Genomic DNA, 17460 nt, shown 5'->3' on the forward strand with positions numbered 1-17460 from the left:
TAAATGCTATACTCCTCCGTCTGTCCGCATCTTCAGAATTTCCTAATCGATAAAGTAGGTTAGGTAGTTTGTATAATATAATATCGCTCCGTTCATCCTGAAAGGTGCCCCACGCAATTGGAGGTCAAAGACATGTTGAATTGGTAAAGTAGTACCGGGGGGTCCCTTCATTCCTCTCTCTTATTGGTCTGTTTATAAATGCAAGATCCCAGGATCGACCTGAGGTTAGCCGAGTCGGGAGCGGAGGGTAAAAAGAATGGGAAAAAAGGGCTGGTAAAGAGGCAGTTATCCGATTTTCACGATAGCCACTTACACACACTACATACAACCATCCTCTATTTTCCTTCGGACCAGAGATACTATATTTAAGAATCCCCAAAATACCGTTATACGCTATACACGCAAACATAGTAAATGCCCACCTGTTTTGGCGGGGTAAGCAGCAAGTTATACGTCACTTCCAGAGGTGAATAAAAAACGGTATGGGTCTGGAAGCCCGTCGGGTCCATCAACTCCGGCCTCAACTCCCTGGGTAGAAGAAGCATTGACGTGTCCATTTTAGCCAGCCAGCCAGCCAGTCTATCGACCGCCACCAATTAGATGAAATACGCGCGGGGTGCCAGAGAATCGCCGATTTATCGCAAACACCTCTAAGCTTACCGTTGATGCTGAGGTACTTAATGAAAGGAGGGGAGTTCTAAAATTAGACGGATTCGACTGATATAATCATACAAACCTATCTTCACATTTTCGAACTTTTCGGATTTGATTCTGAGTATTCGCGCACGTAGCTAATAATCGTTGTTTGTATTTGTTGCCAAGACTTAAGAGGCTGGTAATCGGTGACCCCCTTAACGAACCTAGAAGAATTGCTTAAACTCGATTGGATATAACCTAGCTAGGGAATACCGAACGCGACAGTTGGCAGCCGTTGGGCCTGCATCTGTCCTGACCGCATCACAAACTACATGAGGTCTTAGCTAAAAGCAAATACTATTGGCTGCCTGGTATTGAACAGGTCCGCTAGACAACGGCCACGACAATTTTTTTTAGCATTAAAGATTGAACACAGTCAGATGGTCGCAAAAAAACCTCAGAAAAAAAAACTCTTCTCTTCCCTGTCTTCGAATATGCACATATCTACTATGTATCCCTCCAATTGATATCATCTTCCAATAGTGACATTCCGTCGTGTCCAGCCCTCTGTGGTGGGATACACTAGTAACAGCTTTCGAGGGGTTTTACTGGCCTCATCTCACTCATCCCGACGCCTCTCCCGTAGGCGATATGCAGTTGAACCCTTAACTACCCCTGAACCACGCGTTCGTCCCTTGCAGCTTGCATAAGGTTTATTATCGCGTCTATGTCCCTTCTGTTGGCGCCAACGCGACAAATTTCGGCCGTATCAACCTATTCGGTACCTAAGGTAGCTTGTGATGAGTAGAACGTCATGCATTGCTGAGTTGGCCCGAGCTGTAGAGTGTCTCCTATTCGCTGACCGCTTTGTGAATCATCATCGGTCAGGCCATCAGACTTCTTCATTCTCCCAATCCTTTTCACCAAATATTGGTCGGCTTGGATTGCTGCTTACTTCCAGCTTATCGAGCAACTCTGGTGAAATCGTTGGAATGTACTTTCTCTCTCGCTCCCTATTGACTCCTCCAAATCCGGCGCCGTAAGAAATAAGCATGTCCGTGACTGTTGGCAGTGTAAATGGTAACATCAAGGACGGATCGAGATTGATCCCGTCTGGTATGTCGTCGTCATCGTCTTGTTCTGGGTTTGGTGTGCCTTGTATGCTTCCCGGTGTTTCCGCATTATGACCATTATACGTATTCCTAATAGGCGTCGATGGTGCGCTGGGCATTGGCGACGCCGTTCTCCTACGATCTCTTCTGAGCGCGGCCTCTTTCCGAATTGCGTCGAGATATTTCATCGCGCTCTTAGGCAACCCCTTTTCTCCTACTTCTAGCCGATAATTTTTAGCAGCGTATATCAACTGCTGCGAACTTAGTCGCTTAAGTTGTTGGAGCGTCCCGATTAAAGCTTCTAGATTCTCTGAATCTAAAGATGAAAAACACTGTAACCACTGAAGAAGCTGCACGACGGGAGCTAGATGTTTACGTGCTGCTTCCATTGTTGTTTCTCCGGATGAGACCATCTCTCCATGTTCATAGTGTTCGGGTTGTCTGTTATTAGATCGAGCCCAATCCTCCAGAACCGAAACATTCATCCTAATCTGCATCGCCTTTGTTCTTGCGAGGTATTTTCTGTTATTCATAATCCGATTAAAGAGTTCCGCGCCGATCCAGTAGAGTAGTTGAGATATGATTTGAGATGTGATTACTGAATGAATATCATATAGGTCGAGAACGAATAAAGTAGATGATAGAAGGGATGTTACATTTCGAGGGGCGGGCTTGGCGCGCTGCTTCGGAGAAGGGGGGCGTAGTCGCTTCTCTAGGGGCTCTTCTTTAACCTCCTTTTTCCTCTTGAATAATTTCCACTCGTGTTGGAAAGTGACATCTTCAAGCCCGGGTATAGTCTCATGGTCAAGCATCGCGGCGTCCAGAACTTTATCTAACCGTCTTTCGGCATCTCTTACAATAAGAATGAAAATCTCGTTGACGAGTTCTGCAAGCTGTGCTTGAAACTCTGTTGTCGCCTCGACTAAGCCGGCATCTTTCTTTAGGTAGTGTAATAGTAGGGTGGCATTGGACATCCAAAAAGCCAAAATGGTCATATCCCATTGATGGGCTTCGACGACTTCATTAATTTTATCCTGAGCAGTGACGAGTAACTTAGCCAATAATTCATGGCTAGAATGGTAGTGGGCGTATCGCGCGCTGAGGAAGATCATATTCGCTGGGACAGGCTTCTGAGAAGGTGATCGTTGAGGTTGCATGTTGGTAATAACCATATCGAGCATCTTGTCCAGATCGCTCTCTTGAAATACGAACATTTGGTCATGCAAACACCGGTTCCAATCGAATTCTTGCAGATCCTCTTCGAACTCGTCCACAGGCTATAATAATCAGTTAGTCGGTCAGTCAGTCGTGCTTTCGAGATTAGAGCAACTTACCTCAGGTTGGTCATCTATTCCCATATTACCCAAATCAACCTCTAGGTCGCGTGCGCTATCCATCATCATTCGTCGACGGAATTCGTTTTCGGCCATCTCCTCTTCAAACCTATCTTGGGAGAAGCCAGGGTTGTAGAAGTCATCAGTCACCCCAGCATTCCCAAGGCTATAGCCGTTGTCGTGTAAGTAGAACGACATCTCGCTATCGGGTGGAACAAAATCAAAAGCTGTTCTTCCAGACGAAGTCTTAGCTTCTGGTGACGCTCCATTGTCTAGGAGTGTTTTCGCAATGCCCTTATGTCTATTCGTCATTGCCCACATTAAGGGGCTCCAATAGTTGCGATCCTGCTTATCTACATCGACCCCAGCATCTACGAGAGCCTGCACTACAGTTTCGTGTCCCTAGGCGAAATTAGCGATCAAGTAATAGACGTGGGTTGTGAATATCTTCACTAACAAAGCAACTCGCATAAACCAAGGATGGCGTTCCCTCTTCATCTGGCGCATTGATATCAACGAACGACCTTGCCTTCCCACCAAGTATCTTTTTTACGTTATCAAGGTCGCCATTGCTTGCAGACATGATCAAGGCCTTTTGAAGTATAGAGGTCTTCTCCTCATCTGGAAGTTTCTCATCTGTCGCAATAGCATCCACATCGCCAAAAGCCTCCCCTCCATGGTGTTGAGCTTGCGCTGCGAGCATCTGCATCAGTCGCGTATCGCTATCGGGCATGGTACTTGTTAAGTCTTGATCGTAGTTAGGATCGTCCAGCGTTAGGTTGCTAAACTGCAGCGGCTTCGCAAGCATCGGGCTTGTCAAGAACTGGGATTGACCTGGAAAGAAGTTGCCACGATTAGTATCCATATGAATGTTTCAACCCAGCTTGCAGATAAGCACAAACCTTGCCAGCCATCATACATCTCAGTCTCAGGGACTAGCTCTGTCGATACAATTCTACGGTCATCTAGAGACTTTGGGAGATCAGCTGGGAGAGCTCGAGGCTTTGACGATTGCTCCCCGCCAAAGCCCCCGCCATCAGAATCCCCAAAATCCATCGACAAGTAGGAGGCATAGGAATATTTCGCTCAAGAACTCGTTTAACTCGTCGCGTTAAATAGGAGGACAACCATGCTTCCTAGAAGGGAGATTCCTTATTGATTGATCTGTGGGTCTTTATATATTGGGCTAGACTTCAATGAGGATGTTCGTCATTAAACGCATTAAAAGTGTTAAAAGTTATGGTTAAAGTATGCACTAAGCCAAGCATTTAGATTAGAACATTTAGACAGATAGATGACATGATAGCCACAATGGAACTGCCACAATCATATCAGTAAGGTACTATAGGTAAGTATATGAATTTGGTCCGTGCGCTACCCCTATACATAGTACAGTTACAGTGCTAAGAGGCAGGCATGATCATACTTCTCAATTAAATCATTGATTTACTCCTTAACTACTTGTTTAATAAGTAAAACTACTACTATGTAAGGTACCTAGATCTTCAGCTCAAATCCTCAACTTCGTTTACATTCACAAGTAACCGTGATAAGAAATCTATAATCACAATCCCTAGGCATTAATTTTACTAGAGCTAAAACTTTAGTAAATAAGGTAGATATCTATACACTATGCATTGGGAAGGCAATTCACTCCCTTTTCATCAATTAAACCACATACTCAGATAGCCCTCTTGGCTAGCACCCGCAACCGCTTTACACCTCCATCAGGGATGATAGTAAGTTTGACGTGAGTGAAGCGTTTGTCTTTAATCGCAGAGTCAAAGCTATGCTCCTGATCCGGTCCGCACCGGCTAGGCTCGAGGACCTCAGTCCAACCTTCGGCATCTGCCGCGGGCTCCCCAGCCCCTTTCCACTCTATAGCGTCAAGCTTCGTCTTCTGAGGGAAATTTCCACGGAAAAAGGCTGTGTCCACCACGAAGCTTTGGATAAGGGCCGGAGCACCCAGGCGGATGATAGTCCAGTCGACATGTCCCTTAGTTCTAGAACGTGTAGTTTCCCAACCATCGCCCATGTCCTTTCCCCGGCCAGGTAGGATGAGGTTATCCTTTGTGCCGAAGTGCTGGTCGCTACATGAGACTGCTACGCCTCCATTCTGAGCAGCAGCTAAATCGAAAATTGCATCTACGTCGTCTGGGAAAACTGGCACCGCGTGACCGAATAGTCGAAATCTCGCAATGCCGCCGTCAGGATACATGTTCAGCCTAACGTGCGTGTATTGCTTCGAGGTGGGGTTGTCCAACTTCCAACCGAATCTTTGCGAGGGGCCACATTCCTGGATGCCGAGGATGGTTTCCCAGTTCCCCTTTTCTCCCTTCCATGAAAGAACTTCGTCATCATTTACGGAAAAGCAGCCTTCGACAGAAATTGCCGGAGCATGGTTTCCAGAGAAGAATGCGGTATCGACCTCAACTCCTTCTACAGTTCCGGAAGCAACGCCGAGCCGTATGACAACCCAGTCAAAAGGCTCTGGATTGTGTCTTCTTGTTTCCCAGCCATCATACCAAGCACCTGTGTAGACCATCTTACCAAGTTGCCTGATAGGAGGCGTAGGCGTCAGCAGGTTGATAGCATCGGCAAACCATTGGTCCGAGAAACCTAGGACCTTGCCTCCCAAAGTTCCAGAGATTAAGTCTAACAGGATATAAGTTAGCCTAAGAAAGTCCAGGTCATAGATAACTCATTTTGCATATGTTTTCTTTCCTATACCACTGCACATGTTCATATTCACATACCGATATTAGTAGATCGGAAAGTCTTATCGATTTCATCCGAGGCGATAGACGTAGCCTTGACAGCGTCTAACTTATACTCGATGTCTTCAGTCATGTTTAAATTTTAATAGTAACTGCAATTATTTCTTTGTAAATTGGGGTTCCTGAGAAGTAAGATTTTGATAATGTGACATGAGAAACAAAATAGTTTCACATTTTCTGCTTTACAGAGGACCGACCCGTTCTGAGGAGTAACTAACTATTCTGCCATTCCGACCTCGAAGTCGCGACACGCTAATCTAGTGGGGCAAGCTCCGGAATACGGCTACGGGGAGATAACTATGTAAAATATGTGTATTGGATCTTAGGTAATCTTAATATATTACAACCGGACGGGAAATCTGTTGTATATGGACCAATTGTGTAAGTGGACAGTTTACACTTAGGCATGATTAGCGGCTTATGACATGTGTAATATCATTTACATGCAAGAACATTGTACGTATTGTATGTATATCAACCCCGCATGTCCTTCTTCTTCTTCTTGTTTGTCTTTAGTCTTATATCATGCCAATAATTCTTTATTTTTCGTCTATAGATTAATGACATATATTAGGTACATTATATATAATTCTTGATTCAACCCCATATATCGCACCATACATATAATATATATCTTGCCTTTTCCCTCGTACTCTATATGAAATACACTCCCAAGTTAAAGCAGTCTGTACCTCTTAAAGTAATTACAAGTACAAAAGACCTTCCCGAACCAGGGGTTATCTGTGTAACTCCCCCGCACTAGCTTAGACATGTAAGTCACATACGTAGTCCGCCCTCAAAATACAGCGACTGCTTGGGAATCGCGGGATTCTAATTGGTCGAAGCTTGTCTTCAGCAGCCAGCCCGTCATGTCCGCCGTCGATGATGAGCTCGATCCTTTTAGGAACTTAGCTACCTACATACAAGCCCATCTTGCCGCCCGGCGGAGTTTACGTTTTTTTTTTTTTTTTTAAAAAGATGATATGAAACAGAGCAGCATCTTTTAAAGAGTTTCCATTTAGCTTTAATTAAACCAATCCATACCTAATCTTTAAATCTCTCTTTTTTGCTTGCTTTCAACTCTCTACGTCACGCACCACTTCGAATCTCGTCATTTATACATACACAGACCTACACAAATACCCCGGTACTGCACTACTTGATTAAAAATAGCCAGAATGGCCTCGGCGACGGGAATACCCCAACATCCCCCGGTTGATTCGGACAACGGACAACAAGGCGATCTAGAACCTCTGCTGGGCCACCCGGGGGATGTTTCTCAAAGGGACAATGCTCCCATAGTCAAAAACCTCGTCATTGGTACGGTTATTTATTTATTTATCCTCTTCTATTAACATAGATGTAATGCTCTTCAAGTCCTTGCCCTGCCTTCGCTTCTAGAAAGACATCTTGATTATAGTGTATATTCGCTACTGAATACTACCATCGTGTCCACTGCTACTCTACTACTCTATCCTACCCTACTTTATTCTAGTCTACTCTACCATGCCAAAGCTCATACAATCCTCAGGCACCGGCGTAATCGCCGAGGCCGGCGGCATCCTCCTCGTAGCCTCCGTCTGGGCCGCCGTCTTCCTCAACGGGCCACTGATCCTATTCTCGGTGCACCCGCTCGCGCAATCGCTCGGCCTGCTCGTGCTCATCCAGTCGATCCTCGTCCTGCAGCCCACGCACACCGGCGCCCAGAAGCAAGTCGGCCAGAAGATCCACGCCGGGCTAAACTTCCTCGGCATTGTCACCTTCGGCGTCGGCGTCGTCAGTATCGAGGTCAACAAGTTTGCAAATAACGGCGCGCACTTCCACTCCGTCCACGGATACTTGGGCGTCATTGCTTCGTTCTGGCTGCTGGCCCAGTATCTAATCGGGTTCACCATGTTCGCTGTCCCGAAGCTGTACGGCGGCGAGGCCCAGGCCAAGAGCATCTGGAAGTACCACCGCTCGAGCGGCTATGTCCTGCTCTTGTTTCTCGCGGCTACCGTGATTAGTGCGACGCAGACTGATTACAACCTAAACGTCCTAGGGCTGAAGCTGTGGGCCACGATCGTCATCTCGTTGTTAATAGTTGTTGGTGTCTTCCCACGGGTTAAGAAGCAGAAGCTCGGCTTTTAAAGCAATGGGGTACCTCTTGGAAGATACTATGAGAGGATGCAATTTTCCAAAAGCATGTAGCGCATTGCGGGATAATGATGTGTTATGATGCACCTTGACAGTTCGTACCAGGAATATTAGGTACCTAGTTTTATAGGGGTTTAGATTCCCTTTCTATACTTTCTCTCCGGTGTTTGGCTATGGCGTCAAATCATCGATTCGGTTGGTTCAGTACGGAAGCGTTCATCCTAATGGAGTTCTACATAAATTGTGGTAGTCATATGGTTATGGTTTATGGTTATAGTCATGGTGGACATGTAAAAGGACCGCTTGATATGGCAAGACAGCTCATGTTGAAGTTAGAAAGGCTGAGATAGTAATAACAAAGGATGTAGCATCCTATCTAGCTATCATCCTCTCGCGGGTTTAGAGATCAAAGTTGTATATGTTAACAGAATTCATCAGTAAAAACTTACTCCGAAAACTTGTATGTTATATCTAATTTTATAGCATTATTAAGACTTATACGCGCAACCAAATCTCACGTTGCGTAATAACTTACGGATCACATGTATCTAAGGGTATATATTTACCACAGTTAAAGTAAAAGAGATAGTAATTCCGGACAAGCCAATATTATTGCAATGGCATTTAATTCCCTATGTTAAATTATCGAATACAAAAAACATCAATTTATGATTAAACCAACCAACACACATTATTACCTGGCATTACCTCCTTTCCCCCGATCACCATAACTCACATGTAGGCTCCTTCACCGGGCACTTGAAGCTCTCCCTAAATGCCTTCGAGTTAGCCGTCGTTCCTAATACTCGCGCAAATGCCGGCGAGTGCGGATCTGTGTAGATGCGTCGGATGGCTTCTTCATGGCGGTTCTTGCCGCACCACCAGTTGGCGTAGAAGACAAAGAAAAGCTGGTCTTGCGTGAAGAAGTCCAGCCCAGGAAGATTCTGATCGGGTGATGTCTCCGTCCGGCTCTTCCATGCCGCAAAAGCTGCCGAGACACCACCTGCATCGGCGATGTTTTCTCCCAGAGTAAGTCTTCCGTTGACGTGTAGGGGCTCGCCATTGTTGCCCTGGACGGTAAAGTTGCTGTACTGCTCTACGAAGCAGTTGGCACGCTTATCGAATTCTTGTACTGTGTTATTTGTCCACCAGTCCGTGAAGTTTCCATGCTCGTCATAGTGTCGGCCGGAGTTGTCGAACGCATGAGAAAGCTCGTGGCCGGCGACCGATGCAAAAGCACCGTAAGACACGTAACTCGGTAGCTCTAGCTGGAAGACGGGGAACTGCATAATACCGGCCGGGAAGACAATTTCGTTTCCTACCGGGTTGTAGTAGGCGTTCACAATATCGGCTTGCATACCCCACTCGCCGTGGTCAACTGGCTTCCCAAGGGCTGACCAGGTCCTGTTGGTTTCTAGGGCATTGCTCGATAAAGTGTTATTGAAGAAGGAATCGGAAATTTTCAAGCCACTGTAGTAAGATTGCAATGCCTCCGGATTTGTTATGTTCGGAGAGGTCGTTGGGAAACCAATCTTCTGGTCGATGTTGTTCACCTTGTTGACAGCTAATTTTTTGACCGAGTCATCCATCCAACTGAGATCATTTAGCTTCGAAATAAATTGCTTCTTGATGTCAAGTATGATCTGGTCACCAAATTCCTTTGCTTCGTCTGAGAAGGTTGCTTCAATATAAAATCGACTTAATATCCAACCCAGTGTAGAATCAACATAGCCGACGCAAGTCTTCCATCGCTCAGTCTTAGTATCGGGGTCCTAGAAACTGTTAAACATTTGCCACTACTGAGCCCATGCAATGGGTAGGTACATACCCTTCCAGATAGAGTGTTGGAAAAGCGAACAATCGGCTGCACTTCTGGTCCTTCGACGTAAGAAGAATATTGATTTACTAGTTGCCAAACTAGATAACTTTGCACGGTGGACTTGGAAGTTTTAGAGAGAATGTCGGAGACATTGCCTAGGAATTCCGGGAATGCCAATAGCATAGTATCCGCCGTGTAGTCCTGAGGAGCTAAGGCTTTGACGATAGAGTCTAGCCCGATTGCTGGTCCGATCTTGCCGGTATCGGCAACTTTAACGATGTTGTAGTATTTCTAAACTGGTCAGCTCTGCTCGCAAACCTTCTACTAGATAAGTAATCTCACTCACAGTGACGTCGGATTGATCCTCAGGAGGTGGTGTTGCCGCCGCAATCTTCTTCTCAAGTTCGATGACAGATTGAGCAAGTTCTTTAGCTGATGATTTCGAAGATTTGCTCGGAAGGAGGCTGGTGAAAATATCTCCTAGCATAGTTTCATACTTGCTCACGGTGTCATTATCCTGATAGTATTCCGGCGAAGGTAACGTTAATCCTGCTGGGTATGCTTGGACAATTACCACGTCAGGGTTCTTGTCATCAGCACCAGCAGTAAGGCCCACAAAGGAAGAAACCCCTAATTTTTCTAGGAGTAGAATGGTATCACTAAGAGCAGCATAGTCCGCCTCTTCAAGTATTGCATCGCTCCCATAAGCATCGTCAACAGGGAAAGACAAGGCAACTTGGTTTATTAAGTCGACAAGGGGCTCAACGCCTACTTTCTGAAGAGTTGCCTCGTCTAAGCATGAATTGTAAGCATCCTGTATCATACGGAAATTCTCTTCGTCGGTAGAAGCAGCAACCTTGATGAGATTCTGCGGCGAAAACGAAGAATGCTATAAAGTATACATTAGTAAATCATAACCAAGATTTGAAGATTAGGAGAGTATGACTATATTTCAATATATTCTCCTATGTATATTATAAGGCTAGGAGGGTAAACTCGAACGTCAAGTCACAGTGAATACACGCTTACCTTCGAAGTAGTTGGATAGGAAGACTCTAAAATATGTCTAAGGGTAGATTGGCCATTTTCAGACATAATAGTAGCTGTCGAATATGAGGACTTGTCCTGCGGAATATCATGACGGTTGATAAATCCATCACAGACAAGAGTGTCAAAGTTCGTGCATGGATCGATTGTCTCATAATCCGGAGATAGATTATCTAGTATTACAATGAGCTTCTGCTCGTTGGGTTAGGGATTACGGGAATTGACTAACAGAGAATCTCGGACGCTGCGTGAATGCACTACAGTAAATATAAGTTAATAATTCCCATTCTTTTCAATTGTTGGGATTTTGGGTTGTTGTCGAGTGGAATTACTCCTTAGTGAGCTCGATTATGATGTCCTGCTTTTAAGACAAGCCATAGGGGATAAGGGAACTCGAAGTGCTCTATACATACGGCCGGTGACAGACATAACGACGAACTCATGCCAGGCTTCCGTCGGGCACGTGACAGGACTATAATAATGTTAGAAGATGGCTTCCGAGTAGATGTAAGGAAGTATATAGAAGATAGAAAGCTGAAGTTTTTGAGAAGGAGTGAAAGATAAGATTACGGCAAAATTGCAAATGTGAGGTTGCAGGCTCGAGTCGAATTTGATCAAGTGGGGAGGAAGAATTCGCGGATGAATGTAGGTAATTTTTCTTTACTCCCAGTCCACGGATTGCGTCAGGGTACGACATTCATCCAATCTATCTAACCAAAGACTGCCAGTATCTAATCGATGGGATAAAGAAACATGGTAACATAACACAGAGTTTGAACTCAGTGATACTTTTAAATAGGTGGTGTAGTTACGCGGAAGAGCCAACATCATGAAAACTAGCAAGTCCAACACCTGGTAGACGCAGGAAGAAAATGGTGGTATTATCTTGGGAAGAACACTTACGGCCAGATAAAATTAATATTACGATGAACGCGACGATGAGAAAGGCGCTGACGATCAGCGATACCCAGCGGCGACGTCTCCAGGTTTTAACCTGATCATTAAGAAGGGCGAGATCTTCTTCCGTAGTCGCATCCCTTCCACTCTCGTCGACATGGTTACTAGCTGCATCACGAAGCAGGGGTGTCCGTTCGCCATTTGGACGCTGATTTTGGGCAGCCATGATTGTTGGTTGATGACGATGGATTCGAGCTAAGCGACGACGGTAACATGCACTCTTATGAGAGTATCGAATCCGATCTCCGTAGAATAATCCCACTATAGCATAGTACAACTTAGATACCTAGATAATAGCGGGTTGCGCATATCAGTAGTTATGAAGTCGTTACAAATAACAATCAATATAAATACGTATAAGATGATGAGGTGACGTTTAGACGAGCTGGGCGTTTAGGTGGTAAACGGGAAAGACAAGTTAAATTCCATGGCGGCTTGTTGACGAAACAGCAGAGCAACCCCGTAGACTAAGCTCGAATGGGATATGGAGTACCTAATTTCTGGGGTAGCTACTTTATTCATCGTGTATGCTAGGTTCTGATTGGTTTAAAGGGTGTTACTAATAGCTAGCACGCGGAAGCTTATCCTAGTATGCCTAGACTTCCAGAAAGGGGCAAGTGGAGCTAGCTGATGGGCTGACAGGAACGAACGATGTCATTTGGTCTTGAGCTATTCTCTTTAACTACTACGAGGCAGCTATTGCTGGGCAGTTACTACTTAACATTCACTTCAACATTTATATTTCTCTCTGGACGGACTAGACGAACCTCTCAAACGTGTGTTACTTAGCACTTCAGTCTACGGATCCGTACTAATTAAACCAACACATGGTAAATGCTCAACTAGGCGTGCATCTTAAAGAAAATATCGGATGGTTAACCAGCAACGCCTAAAGTTATATTTTACTTTGAAGAGCTATTGAAAAATGTTGACCAGTACTATTGGGCTTTAAGGACCTTCGATCTTAAGATTACGACTAGGCTATAATATGTTCGCGTTTAGTATATCACTAAATGTAAATACCCAATGGCGCTACGAGTATCTATCTATTCCATTATATTAAAATTGTGAATCATCAGCTATGAGAATACCAGTTCATAGTAAGTGTTAGATATAACGCTATAGACTAGACTTCATCTTTCATTCTAAGAGAAGCTCATCCATGTGTTAGTCCACTAGCTAATTCCGAGACTGGTTAATATAGGTAAAGAGGGAAGTATACATGCATACATTGAGACTTGATATAAAAAAGTACCTATGTACTTAAGCCTCAGTACCATCTCAAGTATAAGTTGCATTCTCAACCGAACTTCCCCAAAAGCTTATTAGCAAGGCTTTTTAAAAGCTTCAAAGATATTGCCCTTCTATTAGGACCCATGCTTCCGTATTCGCTCAACTGAACCAACACGCATACGAACTCTCAGATCACCACGAGAGCGACTTTGTTTCAAAACGGGAGGATGTTCTAAGTATATCTAACACAACTTCCTCGCATGTTAAGATCCCGATTACCTGATTAACTCGATCGTAGCACTATATAAAATGAAGCATAACCTAAATATCTTGTTATAGATATGACTGCCAGATTACTTGGATAAACGTACGTGTTTTATAACTGCAACGTTGCTAACGTTATCGTGCAAGCCTTAATACCTAGCAGTATACCGGAAATTCGCATTAACGTAAGCTTACGCCAGGTGAAAACTGTGAGATCCGGTGCTTTTACGCGAGTAGGGCATGTTGAGCCTCATGGGTATTCTTCCTGGGAGATAGTATACGCCACATACTCGTACTACTATCGTGTCTCTCGAAACTTATTGCTCGTTAAGGTAGTCGGTTTCTTTTGGGACTTACTTCCGATTATAATTCTTTTGTGAGAATTCAATAGCCTATTAGACCTTGCTCTGTTACCCCCTATTATTAATCTAAGGAACAAGAACATTAAGCTCCGTGTATATAAATTAGGAAATACATAAATATGGGAGTTAGGGCTTGAATGAGCTAGACGACGGCACAGCCCGACTTAGTAAAATCTGTTTAAAACACGTACCTATATCTATGTTCATTTTGGGTTCTGTAGGTTCATACTCCAACCCTTCTACATCACTCTCATCCTTTCCATACCACGACGATACTACATGATCACGTAGAATTCGCGTAATCCAAAAAGAAAAGAAAAGAATACGAGCTCGGTGAATACGCCCCCCGAACCTAATAACCCACGTGTGGGATGTCACTTCGCACCCCTAGGAAGCTAAAGCAAACACTGCATTATTGAAGCTTCTCCCTTGTCACCGGAGACCCGTCCGCTTCAATTAAAGACTGGTAACCTTGCCCAGGGACGATGGTATCACGGCTCGTAAGCCCTAGGAGAGATAGCCTTCTGCACGCCGTCGACGCCCGTAGCCTTGTATAGTTGGATTGAGACAACGTACTTGCCGTGAATACGCCGACCAGACATACATAAGCGTCCTACGGCCAATGTATGTCGTGTATTGACGTTCTGTCGGAACTATTTTGACGTCGGGGGACACCTGACAAAAGTTGGCATGTGTTCATCAGTCCACTCTCCTACAATCCTTCAATATCGAGGCAACCCTACTTCATAAGCCTCGAGCTGTGATGCATAGGATTCATAGCGTATCGCTGCTGAGCTCGTATGGGAGGGGTTTGGGAGGGTATCAATGTAGAATCTTTAGTGACTGACTGGCTGGCTGACACAGCTCCGCTGTAGACTACAGCGGACAAAATTTCCCTCATAGAGAGCAGTAGAAGTAGAAAGCTCACATAAGTACGTCAATGGCTTGCCTAGAAGGGCCTGCGAGAAGTAGGCTACTTCATGTTACAGTTTAGGCATCTTACCCTATGAATAGTCCTGCTAGACCACGAGGGAAGCCAGTCTTAATCCGTTGGGGGGTTGGGTATTGCCTCCAAGATCACTGATATGTATATTGTCAGACATACCTTTGTTGCCTAACCATGATATTGGCTTGTAGCGTATTGGATGTGTAGCGATACTCGAAGCTACAGCTCAGGAGTACGATCTCAACCGATAAGGGGTAAGCCACTCAATCATAATGTTATGTCGTGCGACGTTGGTGATGGCTTTCGGCCTCCACATGCGCTGCACATGCAGTCTAACTATCTCGGAAGGACGAGTGCGGATCGGAATAGGTAGGAGCGAATAAAAGCTCAGGTATTCCCGTTGGTTTTTGATCTCCCTATCTGTATATCACGGGGAAACGATCGGTGTGGGATTTCTCAGTAACCCCCCCGAGAGACCGGCGTGAGACAAGGTAGATCGTGTGTGCCACCTCTCGGTAAAAAAGCTTAACGACGTGAATTCACGCCATACCATCTTTCTATTAGCCTACGATTTGATCGAATATCGACAAAGCAGATCATGGAAAGCTGATGGTCACGCGAAGGACAGCGTAGCGGCAGCCCTAAGGAGCTTCTCTAAACCGCTTTGAGTATTGTCCGTGTAGAAGAAAAGCCTATTTTAGTGCTCCGTAGGCGGGTAAGTGGATAATGACCTGATTCATACGGTACTGTCCCTTACTGTTCCAGGTGGCTGGGATGTAGAGAGAATTGCAGTGGGCCTCGGGTAGACGCTATTCTCAGCTGTAAGTCGAAAAAAAGACTGCCGGGGCGAAAGCGAGAGAAGACTTGGCCGGCAAGTGTTCCGGGAGGGAATAAATTTTGTGCTAAGAGCCATATCCATATTCACATATATTCTTTAGGATATATTACTTAAGCCACAATTTTCTTCGACTATTACTGGTATCGATTTATATATTTTCTGTCATAATTTTTTTTCGTGATCATGTCTTAGCAATGTCATTTAATGTTTCCTGCATGATGGCATTTTTTGAGGCGTTAGAGACGTTTAAATGGGTTTAATCAAGAATTTCCCTTCTCCAAATTAAAACCAAGACCGAATATCTTGTTTGTGAGCGTCATGATTTCGATACCGGTTACGCGGGGTTATCTGTATATCTGTATGAGATGTCTAAGACAATGGTTTATTAATATTTGCAAGTGTTTTTGGTATTGGACGCTAAAGATAATATTTTTTGATTTATCTGAGTCCATTAACATGTACGCAGAAAACGAGGACCCTTAATCTCCGGGTTGAATTATTGGTAGTTATACTAGACAAACTCCGAGTTTGTATAGTTAAGTGGACAAGCTGTCAAGGTAAGTCATCCTCTGTAATTGCCCCTGGTCTCTTCTATTGGTTATAACGATGGAAATTGTTTCGGTTCACAGCATCATTGATAGGTTAAGGAGTTATATGCGATGCCACGCCAACTGAGACATATTTCGTCATTTTGAAACATTTTCCACAGACGAGGTTATGCCTTACTATAGATGTGTATAACAAGGCATAACGAATTCGTGTACGTCGAAGGTATGAAACAGTTGGAGAGTTTGAGACGAAAGCCGAATTCTCCAAAAATCATACAGACAGTACAGACGATAGACCATACAGTAAGCTGCATATGATGTTTTACAAACGGTAAAGCAATTTTTTGCGATGGTGTAACTAAGGAATACGGTGTTATCATAGGTATTAGCATAACCTTTATGAAGTATTTTGAGAAACATGTTATTAGGTATTCTGAGCTGTCGTTATTTTATCACTCAGCCACTTCATCCAATTTGCGGTGCATTATGGCACGGGTACGTAGAATCTCAAAATCTGGGTTAGGAAATTTGCGATTGCGAGCACCCTACTCCATCGGGATCGGCAGCACGACCATTTTAATCGTATTGAAACGACAGCTTGGTGGTACATACATAGTGCTAGTAACCAAAAAAAAAAGAACCTTTAACATTTAAGTAAGTTAGGTATTTTTTCATAACAATATTCTAACATTCCCGACGGACAATCTCATCCGGCAGCTAACAACCGTGCAACAAATTATAAAATTCCATGCAAGTGAGATGACGTACACAATGCAATGACGCACTTGGCTCATGTTCGTACTACCCTAAGTAGGTACTCATGTACTAAATATTCAATTCAATGTTCCTACCGACCTGCATTGCATCTGCCCTTTTTTTCAACTTTACCGTATCAAGTCGATTGAACAACTTCATTTGAAAGGATGGGAAAGCCTTAATACTTGAGTAACAGGACTATCAAAATCTACCACCCCCTCTTCTTTTGCCTCACCTTTTAAAAAAGACTAGCAGAACTACCTGCATGGCTACGTGCGTAGTAGTAGTTATTAATAGTTGCATCTACTATAACTAGAAGGTTGGGTCAACGAGGGCTAGGGTCGGGAAGATCATGAAAGTATTCGTCCGTTCAAGACTCCAACCCCCCACCCCCTATTTACCTAACGTATGGATGTGACTTTTTTTCTTATATATGTACTCGCGCTTGACCGCTCATTATTTCTTATCGACAAAGGGACGAATTATTGACACTTCAATGACACAATCTTGCGTCGATACGTAGTATGTCGAGGTCACGTTGGTTTGTACGGCTTGTACCTATTTGTGATAACAGATATATCATCAAATTACTTTACTTCGTATCTCAAGTAGGGGAAACCTCATCCCTCACGCGTGCGGGTTTATAAATAGGTAAATATAGTATTTATTTTAATATCCGCTACCTCGCTCGGAGC

General features: G+C 44.3%; 4 protein-coding genes across 4 annotated transcripts; 1 reads left to right on the forward strand and 3 right to left on the reverse strand.

The window, feature by feature from the left end:
* Nucleotides 1-1528: 1528 nt before the first annotated feature.
* On the reverse strand, nucleotides 1529-4138 carry GL218_00140 (Dilute domain-containing protein C25B8.08; the record flags this gene model as incomplete). The annotated part of the gene is made up of 4 exons (XM_033576553.1): nucleotides 1529-3025; nucleotides 3083-3484; nucleotides 3540-3916; nucleotides 3985-4138. The coding sequence occupies 4 exons, from the start codon at nucleotides 4136-4138 to the stop codon at nucleotides 1529-1531; spliced, it is 2430 nt and encodes an 809-aa protein (XP_033441961.1).
* A 625-nt stretch (nucleotides 4139-4763) lies between these two features.
* On the reverse strand, nucleotides 4764-5932 carry GL218_00141 (Allantoicase; the record flags this gene model as incomplete). The annotated part of the gene is made up of 2 exons (XM_033576554.1): nucleotides 4764-5737; nucleotides 5839-5932. The coding sequence occupies 2 exons, from the start codon at nucleotides 5930-5932 to the stop codon at nucleotides 4764-4766; spliced, it is 1068 nt and encodes a 355-aa protein (XP_033441960.1).
* Nucleotides 5933-7037: 1105 nt separating this feature from the next.
* On the forward strand, nucleotides 7038-7989 carry GL218_00142 (uncharacterized protein; the record flags this gene model as incomplete). The annotated part of the gene is made up of 2 exons (XM_033576555.1): nucleotides 7038-7179; nucleotides 7391-7989. The coding sequence occupies 2 exons, from the start codon at nucleotides 7038-7040 to the stop codon at nucleotides 7987-7989; spliced, it is 741 nt and encodes a 246-aa protein (XP_033441963.1).
* A 728-nt stretch (nucleotides 7990-8717) lies between these two features.
* On the reverse strand, nucleotides 8718-11984 carry GL218_00143 (Endothelin-converting enzyme 1; the record flags this gene model as incomplete). Its single annotated transcript, XM_033576556.1, has 7 exons — nucleotides 8718-9767; nucleotides 9824-10105; nucleotides 10161-10703; nucleotides 10844-11034; nucleotides 11091-11118; nucleotides 11275-11333; nucleotides 11765-11984. The coding sequence occupies 7 exons, from the start codon at nucleotides 11982-11984 to the stop codon at nucleotides 8718-8720; spliced, it is 2373 nt and encodes a 790-aa protein (XP_033441962.1).
* Nucleotides 11985-17460: the final 5476 nt, after the last annotated feature.

This window comes from Daldinia childiae, assembly GCF_008694065.1.
Source record: "Daldinia childiae strain JS-1345 chromosome Unknown Scaffold1, whole genome shotgun sequence".
Taxonomy (NCBI): Eukaryota; Fungi; Ascomycota; class Sordariomycetes; order Xylariales; family Hypoxylaceae; genus Daldinia; species Daldinia childiae.